General features: G+C 39.3%; 1 protein-coding gene across 3 annotated transcripts in view; it reads right to left on the bottom strand.

Annotated features, from left to right (window-relative positions):
* Window positions 1-16,775, bottom strand: part of ncoa6 (nuclear receptor coactivator 6) — a 35,472-nt gene extending 18,697 nt beyond the window's left edge. Inside the window, exons 1-9 of one of the 3 annotated variants that reach the window (XM_082144961.1) lie at window positions 16,565-16,775; window positions 9,181-9,435; window positions 7,479-7,634; window positions 5,205-5,327; window positions 4,913-5,041; window positions 2,975-3,844; window positions 2,249-2,380; window positions 793-2,155; window positions 586-701 (exon numbers count right to left, since the gene is read on the bottom strand). In XM_082144961.1, the coding sequence (XP_082001087.1) occupies window positions 586-701; window positions 793-2,155; window positions 2,249-2,380; window positions 2,975-3,844; window positions 4,913-5,041; window positions 5,205-5,327; window positions 7,479-7,634; window positions 9,181-9,388 (3,097 nt within the window). In that variant the 5' untranslated portion in view covers window positions 9,389-9,435; window positions 16,565-16,775. The remainder of the gene's footprint in view (window positions 1-585; window positions 702-792; window positions 2,156-2,248; window positions 2,381-2,974; window positions 3,845-4,912; window positions 5,042-5,204; window positions 5,328-7,478; window positions 7,635-9,180; window positions 9,436-16,564) is intronic. The other 2 variants (XM_082144959.1, XM_082144960.1) reach the window with 2 other exon arrangements.
* Window positions 16,776-19,115: the final 2,340 nt, after the last annotated feature.

The following is a 19,115-nucleotide window of genomic DNA, read 5'->3' as shown; positions in this document are numbered from 1 at the left end:
AAGATACTCGACAAAAATACATTTTGGCATAATTGTGTGTGTTCTTCGTTCAAGCGCGAAAGATAATTCTATTCTGTGCTGTCTTGTGCGCACGCACGATATCATCGCAAGTTTTTCTGTCACAGTCACGACAGCATTTTGGCAGCATTTTGGTCATATAGCCTAATTGCGTATAGGCTTGTCATAGCGATTGCGATATGATTAAACGTGCAGCACTAATTGAGGTTATTTTATGATTTAGATAAAACTACCATAAAATCTCACAGCATTAGCTATAAAATTGAGTTTGCAAGCCTATGAACAGTGGAGGAAAACTAATACATAAAGATGGAAAAAAATCGATTCTTGGCGTTTGAGAATCGATTTTGAATCGACCACATTTTAAAAAACGATTAATCGAAAAATCGATTTTTTTGCCCAGCCCTACTGGACACAAACACTGTGCACACGCTGCCTGGTATCGCAAATTTTTTTTGAGTACGAGTACGAGAGCACAGTATCGGACCGATACCAATTCTGATATCGGTGCATCCCTAGTTATGTAAAAACAATCAATCATCGAACAAGAGAGATCTGATTATTTACCTGGTCGATTTGCGAATTCAGAGAGTTTGGAGTTAGAGTCAAGGCCGGCCCCTTGATCACTACCCAGCCCTTGCATCTCTACTTCCTCCATTCCATGAGGCACAGAATCCAGACCACTAAGACAGAGATAGATAAACTTTGTAGTTATTTGCAACAGTGTAATTTAGTCTGCTCCAGTGTAAAAATCAAAGATTAAAAAGCCCTTACCACAGACCATCAGCGGACTGTTGTCCTTCTCCTACTTTTGGTTTTTTCTTACGAGGAGGTTTTTTCTTCTTAGGCTTAGCCTGGTTAGCAGCAACCCCACCTGCTCCTTGCTTCCCACCAGGACCAAACTGGCTGGCAGAAATATCACTTTGGAGAAGATTTACTAACAAGGGACTGGTTAATGTCACATCCTTGTTTACTGGAAATCCACCTGCTTGCCCACATGGGCCTCCAATTTGCAGCTGACCAGCAAACTGAGGATTGAATTGCATGCCATGACCAGGAAAATGGCCATTGCCAACCTGTAAATGTTGAGAGCCCAACATGCCCTGCTGTTGTTGCTGATTCTGCAGGTCTGGAACCATCTGTTGGCCGATATCAGGATTTCCACTAGTATCTCCAAGCTGATGTTGATGTTGCTGACCAGCCTGTTGCTGCTGCAGCATCACCTGCTGTTGCTGTTGCTTCTGCTGAAGCTGTTGCTGTACTAAATGGTGATTTCCTGGAAGTCGCATTTGAGGCCCATGAATTCCTAATGGTTGGTTGGGGTTGCCATTCATTGGAATTTGTTGAGACTGTTGTTGTACCATTTGCTGATGGGGTTGCTGCTGTAGCTGTTGTTGTTGCTGTAGCTGCTGCTGTTGTTGCATTTGTGACTGTTGTGGCTGTTGATGTTGCAGTTGTAGTTGCTGCTGTTGTAACTGTTGTTGTTGCTGTAGCTGCTGTTGCTGTAATTGTTGCTGCTGTTGTTGCAAATGAGCCAATTGTTGTTGTTGTTGCTGATGCGGAGTCATCTGTTGCTGACCCATCTGAGATTGAAACTGTGGCAGATTACCTTGAATATTGGGTGAAGGACCTCTCATCATCTGGCCTGGCATTACCCCAGGCTGACCTTTTGGCCTCTGTATCTGACTAGCTACAATGTGCTCCATCATAGCATTTTGCTGCTGTTGTTGCTGCTGTTGTTGTTGTTGTTGTTGCTGCTGAAGCAATAATGCCTGGTGTCCCGGTCCTCCACTGTGTTGGTTTTGGTTTTGCATGATCCCTTGACCCTGTGGTGGCATCATTTGCTTGGGAGGAGTCATTCCTCGTTGCCCGGTATTCACTGGCCTGGACAGGACAGTCTGGCCCCCTGTTTGGCTTTGTACAAGTTGACTTTGTGAGGAAACCACTGCCTGTGTTTGATGTTGGGTCTGCGGTACACCCATCATTTGAGTCTGAAGCCCTTGCTGAGGTTGCCCCATACTTCCTCCTGAGGGTGTGCCTGGGGGTTGTGCTGGCATGCCAGTGTGGTGGGTCATTACAGCACCTTGAAGGGGATTTGACTGCATGTGGTTTGGCCCTGAGGCTGAAGACTGGACACCTATGGAAAGATTTTCAGAGGTGTTAAAAAACGAATTAAATTATAGATAGAAAGTGGGCATAACTTCATACACTTTACATGTGCACATCTTACCAGTGTTTGCCACGCTCTGATTATTTTGTAATTGGGGTGTACTACCTGCTCCAGTGGTAGTAACCTGTCCTTGTGCAAAGTTATGATTAACAGGAGCATTTGGGAACCCCATTGGCATTCGTTTGGGCATACCTGCAAAAGTTATATAAATTAAAATACAAGCAGCCAAATAGGCTAAATAACAATTTACAGGGTTCATACAGATATTGTAAAATGAAATTGAGGGACTTTCAAGGACTTTAAGCACTACTTCTTTGATTTGCAAGGACTACAATCAGAGATTGCACTTATCAAACAATATCTTTAGTATGTTTTAAGGATTTTTTCAAGTGAAATTACAGATATAAAGGTATCCAAAATACAACTTACAACGCATTTAATAACATATTAAATATTAAATACAAAGTTTATAATGGCTACTATTGTTCAATAAAGAATATTTTATTTATATTATATAATGTTGGCGTACTTCGTATCGAGGAAAGGTCTGATGGGGGTTTAACAGACGGGCTGCAGTGTTAATTTTGCGTTAAAGTGTTAAAAAAAAATTACATTTCATAAATTGTATTTAAATAAGTCAAGCACTTTAAGTACCTCTTTGTAAATATGGCTGTTTTCAAGGGTTTTGCCGGACTTCAAATTTCAAAAAGTCAAAGTCAAATTCAAAACACCTCGTACAAACCCTGAATATAATATCACTTTTACATTAAACAGCTAAAGACATACCTCCCATACCACCTTGAGAAACCTGTCCATGTTGAGGAATGCCCATAAAGCCTGGCTGAATGTTTCCTGCCTGTCCCATCACAGCTCTCCCTGGAGACCCAACACCTTGTGGGAACCCCTGGGGGGTTGTGGGACGTGGACCAAGTTGCCCCTGTCCCTGTCCCATCATTGGAGGAGTTCCAGGTGAGCCCTGTTGGAAAGGAGATGACGACGACCCAGGGGACTTAGCTGCAAGATTGCCTTGCGCGGCAGAGGAAGGAGGCAGAGGAGGAGGTGCTCTTGAGACGACTACACCTGGTGCTCCCTGAGGGCCTTTGGGCTGAGGGGTGGCGAACTGGTTTACCCCTGTCTGCTGCTGCTGTTGTTGCTGTTGCTGCAACTGAAGTGGTGTCATTGTATTGAAAACCTGTCCAGCCTGCTGGCTTCCAAATGGATATGGTGGTGGTGGATGATTGGGCGTCTGAACCGATGCCAAAGAGGGTGGACGCTGCCCCATTTGTGGCTGTGGGGGGGCTTTCCTCCAACCTGGCCCCATGGGACCCTGGACAGGTGGTGGTTGGAGAACACCAGAGGGCAACTGGTTCCAGCCAGGAGGTACAGGCATCTGGTTAGAGGGGTTGAAAGGACCACGTGCACCACTTAGTTGAGCCAGCTGAACCTGCTGTTGTTGGTGCTGCTGCTGCTGTTGTTGTTGTTGTTGTTGAAGTTGCTGTAGGGCTGCTGGATTTAACTGTCGATTTGCTTGCATGGCTTGTATGTGATGTCCCTGTGGGCCTAAGTTGCCGAGTGGAACATGTCCCACTTGAGGATGCTGGAGTTGTTGTTGCTGTTGCTGTAAGGCCAGCCCTGACAGCATGGGATCCATTGTGTCTGAAAAAGAAAGTGACAGATTTTGAAAGGTAAAATGAGAACTACATCCCTGTTAATAACACTTTTTCTTTTGTTGCTTTGCATAGCAACCTTTAACCCACAAATCACCTCAACTTTACTTTTAAATTTGATTCATATCTGTCTTAGGTGATCCGGCAACAGAGGTGGAGTGCCTACTCTCCTGTAAACCAACAGTTGCACTACAGCTTTAAACTTCAGTTTGAGCATGGTTTAAATTATTATCATCATTAAATTAGGAGACATAAAAATAACACTTCACAAGTTGCTTCAATTTCTTCAATGAGTGACAAAGATCATATGAAGCACAAACCTCCAAAGTTAATTTGATGCATGTACTAAAACTTAAATTCAGCTTGAAAGATTACATTACAAATATGCTTGCATTTCTTGTTATGAGCAAATTCAGGAACTACCCTTCCCATTACAGTGCGATCTTTGAATGGGTCATTAAAACATCGACTCACTCGATTCGTTCAAAAAGGCAGATTCATTAATCAAGGAAACACCGCTTTTGCTCGGAGATGCACAACGGCTCAGCTCTGACTTCGTTTGAAACAATTGTTTGTAAAATCAACAATTGCACTGATATTTAGCAAAATCAGTCATCTTGCTCGTGTGATATTGCTCAACTATATCATGTATTCTAAATATAAAAAACAAGAACTAGTAAAGGCGCATTTTTTTGCGCCCATATCTCAAATTTTGGTGGCATTTATGCAAATTTTGCTGTATTCTGACTAACTAAAACACCTTGGATTGGCCATTGTGTCTCAAGAAACAACAGATATGTCTGTGATTGGCTACATTGCTCAACACTGCAAAACTCGTTGTAAATAGAAACCGTTGACGCTCTCCAAAAAACAAACCCATATACGCACTGGGTTGTTTGTGACCCATTAAAAATATGCTATTACTAGTTTTAGTTGAAGCTGCACACTTTAGCAGAACCAGGCCTGATCAGGTCAGTCGCAGTAGGCCGTGTGGAGCTTGAAAACAGGAGTCATATCACTGAATTAACAAATGTCTTGTGGCCGTTTAAGGCATTACCTGTCTGTGAAGGTGGTCTTGGTGCTCTTGGTTGCATCTGTCCACCACTATTGGGTACCATTCCCTGTGGTGCCATATTAGCCCCAGGGGGCATCATGGACACCGAAGGGTTATTCATTCGCATTCCAGCTGAAAAACAAGCATTTCTTCAGCATACATGTGCCTAATGAAATTTAAGTCATCCTGAAGACCTTGATTAGTTTGTTCAGGCGTGTTTGATTAGGGCTTGAGCTAAAGTCTGGGAGCAGGACTGAAGTACACTGTTTTAAGATGAGCACTTGTGCATAATTACCCTGGCCCTGCTGCATGGGGAAGCCAACATCCATTCTCATCTGACCAGGTGCACCGAGGGGTCCGTTAACCCTTACTTCTTGATTTCGGATCTGTCCAACCGCAACGTTGATAGCACCTTCACCTGTATGAACCCATCAGACGAATCAACACATTTGCTGATTGTAGAACAAAGGCTGAAATCACACTTATATCTAGACGTCATAATAACGTAATAATGCGTGTGACGTCACTGTCAGCCGGAGTGACTGTGTTAAGTGGCAAAAAGACTGAGCGGCAGCATTTGTTTTAAGCACGAACGCCGCGAAAAACACACAAAACACATCAAAAACGGGAAAGAGCTTTGAGATTGACTATACAACTAGATTTGACAAGAAATCTGAGGTATATTTTTACAGACTGCCAAAACTACAGAACAGAGAAGCAAATAAATTGCAGCAATTCATAGAAACAACTGGACTCGAATGGTGTTTTTGTGTCCATATGCTGAATTTAGGGGTAAAATCACACCCTGTATATTGTATTGTATTGACAACTCATCAATTAAATATTTACCATCGTATATTCTGCATAATTGGATGTTTTTAAATAAACACTGACAAAAAAAAAAGTTTTAGGGTTGGACGATATGACAATATATATATATATAACATTGATATGAGTGATCACATGGATTTAGACCTTCCTATAGTGTATTTATGTAAAGCATTCAGGCAAATTTGCTTTATGGATTTCCCCGGCGTCGAAATCAGGCACATATAAATGCCAGGAAACACGATTCATGGTCGCATGTTGATATCCATGGATCTGTGGCAAGTTGTAAGGAGCACTATATCGAGTCCAACCTTTAGTTTAAAGTCAAGTCAAGTTTATTTGTATAGCGCTTTCACAATACAGATTGTATCAAAGCAGCTTCACAGTATTAAATTAAAATAATACAACAAAGTTTGTTTCAAGAGGAATTTATTGATTGATCAAATTAAATTAAATATCCCCAAAATATCCCCAACTGAGCAAGCCAAAGGCAACAGTGGCAAGGAACCGAAAAACTCCATCAAGTGACCTAATGGTGTCCTAAAACTCCATCAGGTGACCTAATGGAGAAAAAAAACCTTGGGAGAACCCAGGCTCAGTCGGGGGCCAGTTCTCCTCTGGCATTTATGAGCTAGAGGCCGGATTGTAGTTTGAACTGTAGGATTATATGAATGCCTGGCTGAAGAGATGCGACTTTAATCTAGTTTTAAACTGGGAGAGCAAGTCTGAGCAACGAACAGTATCAGGAAGACTATTCCAGAGTTTTGGAGCCAAATGTGAAAATGCTCTCCCTCCTTTGGTGGTTCTGGATATCCTAGGTATGACCAAAAGCCTTGAATTTAGTGATCTTAAAGAGAGCGATGGATTATAGGGCGATAGAAGATCCGTTAAATAGACTGGAGCTAAGCCGTTTAGGGCTTTATAAGTCAGTAGCAATATCTTATAATTAATACGGAGCTTTATAGGTAACCAATGCAGTGATGATAAAATCGGTGTTATATGATCATATTTTCTTGATCTAGTAAGAACTCTAGCGGCGGCATTTTGGACTAACTGTAGCTTGTTTATTGAGGATGCAGGACAACCAGCTAATAAAGCATTACAGTAATCCAGTCTCGAGGTCATGAATGCATGAACTAACTTTTCTGCATCAGAAACTGATAGCATATTACGTAGCTTAGCAATGTTTCTAAGATGGAAAAAGGCTGTTTTTGTAACATATGAAATATGATTTTCAAAAGACAGGTTGCAATCGAGTATAACACCCAGGTCTTTTACTGTAGAGGATAAAGTAACAGGACATCCTATGATGTTAAAGTTGTATTGTGCAAGGTTTTGTGGGCGGTTTTTTGAACCGATAAGTATTACCTCTGTCTTGTCTGGATTTAATAAAAGAAAATTACGCGTCATCCAATCTTTTATATCTTTAACACACTCTGTCAATTTGGAAAATTTAGCGTTTTCATCTGGCCGTGATGAAATATATATTTGAGTGTCATCAGCATAACAATGGAAACTAATTCCATGTTTCCTTGTAATATTTAAACCGATAATCGTTTGTTTTACTCGCGTTTTCCCCTATTAAATCCAGTCACGCAGAAGCTCTCCTGCCACTCAGTCCGCCTGAGGGGGGCGTGATCCGCCGGGAAAGTGATGTCAGAGCATACCCTCTATTACAAAAATACAAAGCACTAATAAAGTCAAAGATGCATTGCAAGTGGTTTGGATGAGCCAGATGTACCTTCGATCTGCACAGAGAGGATGCCCAGGTCGCGCAGCTGCTGCTGGTTGTTTTGAGCCAGGAGACGCAGTCGCTCGGCCGCCTCTCTGGGGATGTTGAACGTGACACGCACACTGTTCCACGGCTCCACGCGCTCGGGCTCCAGCTTCTTCGTACCTTCATGAGACACAGAGTGGAGGACAGGAGAAATATAAGCCAACGACGATGGGGGAAAAAAGCTTAAAGACCCCATGAAAACAAAACTGGAGTTTGGGTCTTTTAGTCCATTGTCTGTTAGCTTTGCAATACAACAATACAAGAAATAAAACTGCACTTGTCAAGCCATTTCAGGAAAAGGAACCAAAAGAGTCCTAAACTGCACATACTAAACACTGAGCAAAGACAGCATCAAACTTGATCTTTTTTAAACAAACAGCATTTAAATCAAATGTATAAACTCTAAAAAATATAATTTTCTGGTAACACTTTACAATAAGGTTCATTAGTTAAAGGATTAGTTCACTTTCAAAGAAGTTTTTGCTGATGACTCACTTGGATGACTTGGATGACTCACCCCGATGTCATCCAAGATATCCATGTCTTTCTTCCTTCAGTCGAAAATAAATGAAGGTTTTTGAGGAAAACATTCCAGGATTTTTCTACACAGAATGGACTTCAATGGCAACCAACTATACCAATGTTCAAAGAAGGTTCAAATGTCCCTCTCAATGCAGCTTCAAAGTCTCGACACGATCTCAATCGAGAAATAAGGGTCTTATCTAGCGAAACGATCGGCCATTTAAAAAAAATAAAAATAAAAAATCTATATATGCTTTTTAACCACAAATGCCCGTCTTGTACCATCTCTGAGATGCGCCACGTATTACGTCATCACGTTGGAAAGGTCACAAAAAAATTAAAACAAAGATGATGAACGATTTTGAAGTTGGAGGAGAAAATGAGATGACATTTTTCACCCTTCCCTACCTTTCTGAACCGAGTACACAGACAAATAACTTAGATGACGTGACGCGTGACCTTTCCAACGTGATGGTGCAATGCGTGGCACATCTCAGAGATGGTACACAACGAGCATTTGTGGTTAAAAAGTATATATATATATTTTTTTTTTTTAAATGGCCGATCGTTTCGCTAGATAAGACCCTTATTTCTTGACTGGTATCGTGTAGAGACTTTGAAGCTGCTTTGAACATTGGAATCATTGGTTGCCATTGAAGTCCATTCTGTGTAGAAAAATATTGGAATGTTTTCCTCAAAAACCTTCATTTCTTTCCAACCGAAGAAAGAAAGACATGGATATCTTGGATGACATCGGGGTGAGTAAATTATCAGCAAAACATGTTTTGAAAGTGAACTAATCCTTTAACATTAGTAAATGTATTAACTAACATGACCTAACAATGAGCAATACATTTATTCATCTTTGTTAATGTTCGTTAATAAAAATCCAGTTGTTCATTGTTTGTTCATGTTAGTTCACAGAGCTTTAACTAATGCTGACAAATACAACCTTTGATTTTAATGTGTTAGTAAATGTTTTAAATTAATATTAACTAAGATTAATAAATGCTGTAGAAGTGCAGTTCACTCTTAGTTCATGTTAACTAATGAACCTTATTTTAAAGTGTTACCAATTTTCCAGTAGAAATGCATCGTTCTCATGAACATGAATATTAATCAAAGTTTCAAGCCAAATCTTGACCTAGTAAGAGCATATCAGGCATCCCGTTTAAGATGGTGTCCAGCTTCTGCTGAAAGTCCTCATCATTCATGTTCCCTGTGAAAGCAACATAGATAGTGGAGTTTGTGGTGGGGCTGCGGGAGCCGTCGTCTCCATCTTCCACTCCGGAGTCGTGATCCGCGAGCGAGACGCCTCGGGAGAGCTCAGACGAGCCGTGCTGATGCGCCATAGCCCTTCACCAAAAGAGCTGTGTGGCCTCTGGAGACTGAGACACTGCTGAGAGAGAAACAACAAGGTTTGTCACCATCCATGAGGAAACCATCAAATAAAGAGAAATAATATACTTTCCTAAGACCTTGAATACACTACGGTTCTAAGATCATCTATCATGTGTAAATGCTGTTGTTTTGATCTTCCTATTCATCAAAAAATCCAAAAAAAGAATTATCACTGTTCCCACAAAAAATATATGAAAATATTTAAAGTGCCCCTATTAGGTTTTTTCAAATATATTATATTGATTCATTATTTTGCGCATTTTATTTTCGCTTTCAAATTAGCGCCAATTCGGGGGCGGATTGCTTGAATGGTGAGTTCATGAGCCTATTATTCTTAATGAAAAGAACAACAACAAAACAGTACGATGACAAACTCGCTTAAATAGGCGCTTTTACATTTCGCTTTGACACCAAATATTCCGCCATCATTGTGTCATGAAATCTGACTCCTGCTGCTGATCTTGTGCTGCGACTCTCGTTCAGCTCACGATTTATTAAGCAGACACGTTCAGTTTTATAATTGTAGTGTCTGTTCTCTAACTGAACTAAATTATTTTATTTAAGGCAAGACACTTCAGGTGAATAAGGTAAATTTTTTAACTAGCAGATATCACCATGAAACTTTCCCAGTTGATTACCTACATTAAGATGAGAAAAAAATGTATGACAAGTTTTCTGTAATTTAATGTTTAAATATGCAAATTAGGCAATATCTATTAAATATGCACTAATTTGCATATATAAAAAAAAAACGAAATCTGAGTATTGGATAAAGCCAGGTTAAAAAATATTTTTTAATTGTGTTCACAATTAGAGGGGGGAAAATTACAGAGTGATTTATGGATATCTACTTTTGTTATCCTGTAAATCAGAATATATTGTCAATAGCCTTAAAAAATTGATTTTCGCCATGTTTTTTGGAATTAAATGTTATATAAATCAGGCTAGGAATAATATATTTACAAATCCCTCTGTAAATGTCTTCATAATATGACTAGGTACAAGACTGGAGAGTTTGGTGTATATAGGTGCTACTGAAGTGGAGATTTCAGACTTGGAGTATGAGAGAAAAGTCATTTTGAGAAAACGGGCTTTAAAGATTTATGATCAGCCAATGAGATTGCGCATTCAGCCCTTTTACTTTCACGATTGGTTGCTGATAAAAAGGAAATGACCATATTTGGATCCGACAGCATTGTACAGGAGAGAGCTTTCCAGCGGTGTGTGTGATGACAGGGAGCAGACAGAGATCGCGGAGAGGCATGTTGATTAATAACGCCAACTTTTGTTGAATTTATGAGAAATCTACAGACGCAAACAGACAAAGTGTAGTAAAATAAAGACCGAAATGTGTATTTCTGACTTTTTTTCACCACAAGTCTGAAAGACGACATGTTATTGAGGACAAATATCCAAAAATCTCAAAATTGACCAGTAAAAAAAAAAAACAGTTTTTGCCTGCCGTGTCTCGCCTTAAAATTAAATCATTTAAAAAATGTGCATCGACGATGGGGAGAGTGATGTAACCGGTGTAGCTTCTGAACAGAACACCGTCAACACCGACTATCGTAGCAAAGCCTAGTGTGTAGCTTCCGACGTGCGCTGTTAGCGGTAGACCAATCACAACAGACTGGGGCGCCTGACCAATCAGAGCAGAGTAGACCAATCACAACCAATGTAGGGGAAAGTTACTTTTAAAAGTAATGCATTACAATATTGCGTTACTCCCCCCAAAAAGTAACTAATTTCGTTATTTAGTTACTTTTTATGAAAAGTAATGCGTTACATTAGCCTGGCTCCGACCTCCTACGTACTTTTGCTCAATTTTCATTTTCCTTCAATACTCCGTCTGGGTTTGCTATATATTCTTGGGTTTTCTCCAGCCAATTTTTTAGAGGTCCAATCAGCGAAGAGAGGGAGTGGCTGAGAACGATGACGTTGAGGTCGTGCGCTAGTTTGAGTTATAGGGTTACGTCACGACCAAACGTTAGAGATTGGTTATGGCAGATCCAATAGATCAACAGAGTACCCGCCTTCAAGGAAGTTAAAGGGGACCTATTATGCAAAATTCACTTTTGCATGCTGTTTGGACATAAATGTGTGTTGGCAGTGTGTGTACACAACCACCCAATAGTGATAAAAATCCACTCACTCCTTTTTTATTAATCCCCATAAATCATAAGCAGTGTCTCCCAATAACCTGTTTTCAGAATGCGGCTTTGGTGACGTCACTAAAGCCACAGGCCCCGCCCACGAGTGTTGACAGACACTGCCGTTTTAACATAGACCCGCCCTGATCGAGTTCACAGCGAGTTGTACACATCCGCCATTTCTGCACTGACGAGAATGTCTCCCAAGCGTTGTAGGTGTTGTGTGGCTGGATGTAAAGAAAATGCTCCCTCAACTCTACCGAAATTCGTTTATGTACTTACGCACTTCTTATACCGTGTTTACTCAGCTCTTACAGTGATTTTCTGGTGTAAAACTGACGCTTCATCTTGTGTGTGATGTACAATAAATTTTATTAAACTCATCAGTATATGTTTGATCATCATTCGGACCTGGTCTGAAACAGCAGACTTGTAGGCTATTAATAGTGGATACATACAAGCAGATGACAAATACATTATAACCGTAATTAAACTAAACTATACCTGTTCCATCTCCATACAGCACTCTGACTCTGTAGGCATTATTGTCCGACTCCGGGTCGAAATGAACACCGTTACTGAGAGTTTCTGATATTATCATCATTCCGTGAGATGAAATTGTCCTGAAATTGAGCGCGAGCTCGTGAAGCTCCGCCCCCTGTGTCGTCCAGCAGCAGCTCATTTGCATTTAAAGGTCACACACTAAAACAGCGCGTTTTTCTGAGCACCAAAAACGGACAATTTAAACATGCTGTAAAAAATGATCTGTTGGGTATTTTGAGCTAAAACTTCACATATTCTGGGGACATCAGAGACTTATTTTACATCTTGTGAAAAGGGGCATAATAGGTGCCCTTTAATACTTGTCAATGGAGACTGAGAGTGGCCAGAATCTCTGTACAAATGAAATGTACGAGAGTCTGGTAGGATCAGGCTAGCGTTACATTACTTTTGAGTTGCTTTTTCTCACCTGGGCTGGGCTTGCTTGTTTGTTTTTTAATAAGTTATATCTTTGGCAAATGTTAAGGCCCTTTCACACCAAAAGTGAACTGAATAAGCCTCACGCTGAAGGAAATGCATATTTACTCCTGTACAGTAGAGGGCGCCGCTGCCATTCTGGATTAAAGAACAACAGGATACAGGAGAAGGAAGTTCAACACTCTTATTCTCTTATCTAATGTAAAGTAATTTTTGCTCATTGGTATGGTTGAATTAGATCATTGAAGGTAAGCAGCAAAGACATTGGTTAATAAAGTGAGATTAAATACATAAACTATATGTGTGTAATTTAACTAAATTTAATATAGTTAATTAAAAGTTCTTTAAATTTAAAGTAATGTGATTATGTAACTCAAGTTACTTGTAATGAGTTGACGGGTCACTGAAGACAGGAGCGCTATACGCTCGCTAGGAACGGTTTTTCTTTGTGGAAGATTTGCATTTGGTGAGCTAATAAAATATTAAAACTCAAGTCAAATCAATATTTTGTGTACAGTTATTTAATGATGTATTTAAAGGTACAATATGCAAGAATTTTTGCCGCTAGAGGGCGCTACATTCCAAACAACAACAACGGCGTAGCTTGATGACGATGTGAAGGAGCGTGGAATGATGGGAACTGTCGTTTTAAACTCCACCGTGGATGTAAATCAGTCAGACGGGAATCGAAAAATCATGTTCATGGATGAGGCTAAGTTCTATTTTTATAAATGTTGCGTTTAATGACATGCTTTTTGTGGCGAGGGGGGCGTGGTTCAGCGCGGTCTGTGATGGGAGAGAAAAGAGACGAGCAAGTAGGCCAAGTGCAAATGCACCTGTGTCTTATTGCAGTGATCGGCGTGGAGAGACCGCTTATAAGCCGCGCTGGAACGAGAGAGAGACTGGAGAGAAAATTGGACGCAGAGGAAGAAAACCGGTGGATCCAAGCTCTCATTTTTGAACTGTTTTGTGCCGTCGCGGTTGCCACAGTGAATGCGCGTTGTGCGCGGCTTTTGTTTGTTTTGCTTTATTTTAATAAAGTACGAGTCCCAGTCACGACGACGCGTCTTCTTCCTTCCTGACTCTTAAACCTCATCACACTTTTACTTCATTAAAATGAATTAACCGCAAGAAAAGTAAGGTTTAAAACTTCATAGATGTGACTGTATTTGTTGAATTCGTTGTTGTGATAACGCTGCGCAGTTTTACATGTTCTAAACAATTGTTGTAAAAGTACATTCGAACATGCCCACATCATTTGCCAAAATACTGATTAATCTTTATGTATAAGACATGATATGTTTATTTACATGGCCATAAACACCAGACGTGATAAACAATGTCAATAAACTAAACACAAATCTAAAGCAATAATACTTTCCTTACATAAACATAACTATTACCGAATGCTACATTTGGAAAATATAAAATTAAGCATGCTTTGTCGACAGAACCAGCTGCAATCGGTAAAGAATAATTGTGTACCATAACGACTGCAAGAAACAAGCTAAAGTTTGTAGCTTGATAGACGCTACAACTACAACTTTCGCATTTGTCCAGGACTCCACGCAGTACGAGCGGAAACCGAGGGTGACGCGGATATGACGCAATTGACTGGCGACTCCCAGCTCACCCCTGCTCTAACGCCCTGTTTCCTTGGTTAAAATCGCAATTTTCTCACGATTTAAAAATAGTTGGAAACATTTGGGATATTGTAAGTAATCAACTTAACAAAATATATAACACTGGCCTTGAGATTTTGGGATATTTTAATGCAAAATTCTTACATATTGTACCTTTTAAGTATCGTGGACTCGCTCTCTCGTTTCATTCAAATGCACACTTGTACACTGTTGGATTATAAGACAACAGGTTTAATCTGAAATCAATATCTCTCATCCCCTTAATTATTTATTTGACGAAATGCCGTGAAATAAGTGCCGTGTAATATACGGACTGTATACCGAATAATGTCCTTCATACATCATACGACCATTATAACGAGATTAATTAAAGAACACCGTCTTTCTCATTTATTTAATTCTGACATATTTAACCACGGCTGTTTCTCATGTCTTTTACCTCGGTAAATGTAGGTAGCGCAACAGGTAACAATGTTGACAGTTCATCATTACAAGGTAATGTCAACACTAAATTCAGCTCCTATGGTGGGAGTTCGGGAGTCGACTGGGATCGAATCGCACACCCCTACATGATCCCATTCATTTCAACAAAGAGCGGGCAACTCCCAGCGGCGCGAGCAACAGTGACTGTTGGCCACTGGATGTACGCGTGACCAGTGACACGACAAAGTTGAGATGTGTTTAACTTTATGCAAATGAAGTGCAAATGACAACCAGCAGTAGTGAAGTCAGAGGACACATTGTTGTTTTAAAGTCCCCCTGTAGTCAATAATTTTATCCCTTAAAACTCATCTTTGATCACCAAAATGACACATTTAAATGTTTTTTTTCCCTTGAAAATAAAATCTTTATGCCTTAAAATATCTTGAATGTAACTCGACACCCTTGCCTCATTTAGTATGCGTGGTTCTATGAATATGCAAATGAGCCCCGCCTCCACTCACTCAGCTCAGAGATCCACTGGTTGACGATCACACGTTGATCTGATTGGTTACAAAGTAGTTTGTGATGTCAGAAACACCAGCGATTTCAAACCGTGTTTTTGAGACTGTCTTTGGTTCACTGCAGTTTTAAGGAGAAAATACTCAGAAATGGTGTCGACTTATGAATTTACACATGGTTTGTCTTAAAGTATATTAAAAAACACCACATAGACACAAACAACTTTAAAAGCTGGATTTTCACCACAGGGGGACTTTAATGTGGCCAATATCAGATTCCCGTGTGAACAGATCGTGGTCCTGGACTGACCCGCATGCGCAAAAGTGCGATAAAAAGACGTCACGCATTTGGTCTACATTTACCTGCAGTCTGAACATAAACTATTATGTAATTTCTTGTATTATTTTATGTAGCCTATATGACAGACTTGCTGTATTTTCCTTTTTGAAGTGATTCCAATCATATTTCAAGCAATTCAAACCCATCATGTGGAACAGCGCTCATCTGAAGTGTCTCAGCTGGAGGAAATAATACATTTATCGGCCAAATTTTCTTATCGATAACGATAACGTTAAAAATGAACATATATCGTCCGAAACCGATACGTTGACGGCATTTGCTCCTAAACAGTAAATGCTAAAATAACTTCATAATACGCGATAAAGCAAGAGAACAGGAAACAGTGACTGAACATTATATATCATGAAGAGACCCTGTTTAATGTGTACTTGCAACAATAACCAGCCTTATAAAACTACTGAGTAGATACCATGGTATAGGAATGGTATTATCAAATTGTAATACTATGATTGATACTTCGATATACACACAACGTTTCTTTACCGAATAATAACATATATAACGCAATAACATCTCAGCCAGTCAAAGAGCGCACAGTGAAACAACACTGATACTTTATCATAACTCCTGACACTTCTACTGAGATGTCAGATATTGGTGTGAGGTGCCTATAGAAACACAGAGAGGAGTTTCACTGCACACTGACCACACTGTAACTTTTACATATCTATTACACAACACCAAGAACATTATTATCCTTGCAATTAGTGATGACTTCACTCGAAGACCTTCATTTGGGGTTTATTTCTCTAGCATTAGCATTAGCCATTTCAAAACAAAGACAAACCACATCTTCACTTACGCACAAGACACACAACACAACATTATAACGACTTTAAAGCTCATATCTGGTGCGCGCGATCCTAACAATAACACCGTAGCGAACACCTGCATTATTATAATGAGTTTACCTCACTCAGGCTAATGCATTAGCTACACAAACACAGAGTCGCTATCACACTAATATAAGGCTGTTTTCTCCATGCACTGCACACACTTGCGTGCTAATTTCATGCTAGTGTTTCTATGAGGCAATGAGGAGGTAAAATCTCACCGTTGTCAGTCCATCAGGAGTGGTTTTACTGCAGTAAACAGGTAAATGCTAACAGACGCTAGCGGCGCGCTCTCGAGGCGGCTGTGCACGTAAGTTGAGCGCTGTGCTGTGCTCTCAGTAACGCAGGAGCGGCTCCGATCACAGAAATATCCACACAGAAAAACCACCGGCCCAACACACGGGTGACCGGAGGGGCGGGTGAGCGGGTGACCGGAAGTGAACGCTCGCCTGAAAGACGCAGCTTCCGCTCCACGAACTCATTAAAAGATACGATTTTTTTTTGTTGTTTTTTTTGAGTAATGTCCGCTTTGGTGAATATGATAACATATTCATTTTGCATTTAAGCTTCATGTAAATACATGAATACACGAACTAAACAAATATCTTGATGCATTACCCTAGTAGTTTCCCCTTTTTAATTATAACCTTTTTTTTTTTTTTTTTGGAGTATAGTGACCACTTTGCTGAATATAACATCTTCATTTTGCTGTTAAAATAAAATTTAGCATTTCAGCTTCATGTAAATTCATTATACACGAAATAAATAAATATCGACGGTTATCGATAGTTTTAATCTAATGTTAATCGTTTTTACGTTATTTTATGATAGGCTATAATTTCATATCATTTTATTTTATTGTTTTGCTTTTAGTTTTCTCAATTCATTCACTTTCATTAGTTTATTTAAATGATGTTCAGTGAGACTATCAGCTTGAGTGTCTGAGACGTTGTGGAGCCTTTTTTATTATTTTTTATTAAAGAACAATTTAATTTTAGTCAAATGTATAGTCCTTCCAGTGGTTGATAGCCTAAATAAGCAATTCTATCATATTCAAAGCATTGATTATAGTATAGGAGGCACAAAACAATGAGTTTGGAAATAATGCAACGAAACTACACATAAATATTTATTCTTCATCTTGGCCGCTCTCATTGTAAAGCTACTAAACACAACAGTGATGCTGTTACAGTGCAATTATGTTCATTTGGGAGAAAAACACACATAAATGCTGGTCAACAGATTGTCTCTCAGAAAATATGTGCAGCAAACATTCAAGGCATTAATTTCACTGTTTCCACATTAAAGAGACAACTCGTTAAAATTGAATCAGCAAACGGACAACCACAATTTTAAAATAAAAACTGTTGAAGCAATTATGGTGTATATTAAATTGCACGTGAAAGATTATGACACACATAACTGTAGGAAAATCCATCTTATTTGCCTCGTATTACAATTTAGCTTCATTCATTTTAATTTCCTTGGCTAATAAAATAAGACTATAAATTTACACCAAACCCTCTAATATAATCAATATATAATATACAACATCATTCATTTGTAAACAGCAGCATTTACCCTCTCTGTCATTGCAAGAATGTCAGATTCACTTTCATGTAACATTTACACACATTTGTGAAGCTATACTTCTTCACGAAGACTTCATAGACCTTGCGAGATTTGTGGGGGGGAAATCCCTCCATTTTCCTTTCCCTAACCCTGGAGTCATTCGCATATAATAAGGCATAATCCCACACAATCCTCAAAGAGCTAGTAATTACGGTAATAAAAAGACAGTGAAATATACAGTACAAGTTAAAAGTTTGGACACACTTCAACGTAAAATGTTTCGTGATATTAAAATCATTTCGATGTAAAGTCTTATGCTTAACTGCTTGAAATGAGTTTTCCAGGATGGATGGATTTCAGCTGAGAGTGAAGGAAAAGCAGCCATGCCTGGAACATCTTCAACACGGGTTATTTACTTTTTTGTAAGCATCCCAAGATGTATTTCATGAAGTTTTTTTCTTTTTTTCATAGAAGTGAGCTAAGCTGAAACTCTAGATAAAGAAATACGCTTAAATCTAAATTTTATTTTTATTTTTTTTTAGGTAGAGCTGCACGATTAATTGTTAAAAGTTTGCGATCTCGATTCAAACACCCACACGATTTATTTCCTACATGACAACGATTCATCAGTGACTATTAAACCTTTGACAAGTACGATTGAGATCCGAGTTGGCGCTACCGCTGATCCAGAGAGAGCAGTTATCATGTTCTCAAACAGTCTTTTCAACCACAGTTTCATTATTTCTGTGTTAAAATAATTCAAATTTTTACAAAAGTACTGGGATTAAAGTTTATAGTTTGCATATAAACAACGGTCTACGGTAGTGACTGATTACATCATTACACCAGTAGGTGGCGACAAGAGACTGTTAAAAATGTATTTGTCTTTGAATCATTCATTCAAGAGATTTGTTAAAAAACACTGATTCATCCAGTAACAAAACAAGTTAAGTCTTTATGAGTGAGTCATTTAATCATTCATTCAAGAGATTCTTTCAAAAACGCTGATTCATCCAGTAACGAAACAATAAGTCTTTATGAGTGAGTCATTTAATCATTCATTCAAGAGATTTGTTCAAAAAATGCTGATTCATCCAGTAACGAAACAAGTGAAGTCTTTATGATTGATTCATTGAATCATTCATTCAAGAGATTCTTCCAAAACGCTGATTCATCCAGTAACGAAACAAGTGAAGTCTT

The sequence above is a fragment of the Leuciscus leuciscus genome (genome assembly GCF_965113295.1).
Source record: "Leuciscus leuciscus genome assembly, chromosome: 18".
In the NCBI taxonomy this organism is placed as follows: Eukaryota; Metazoa; Chordata; class Actinopteri; order Cypriniformes; family Leuciscidae; genus Leuciscus; species Leuciscus leuciscus.
The sequence above is the reverse complement of the archived record's forward strand: the minus strand, read 5'-3'. Positions and strand labels throughout refer to the sequence as shown.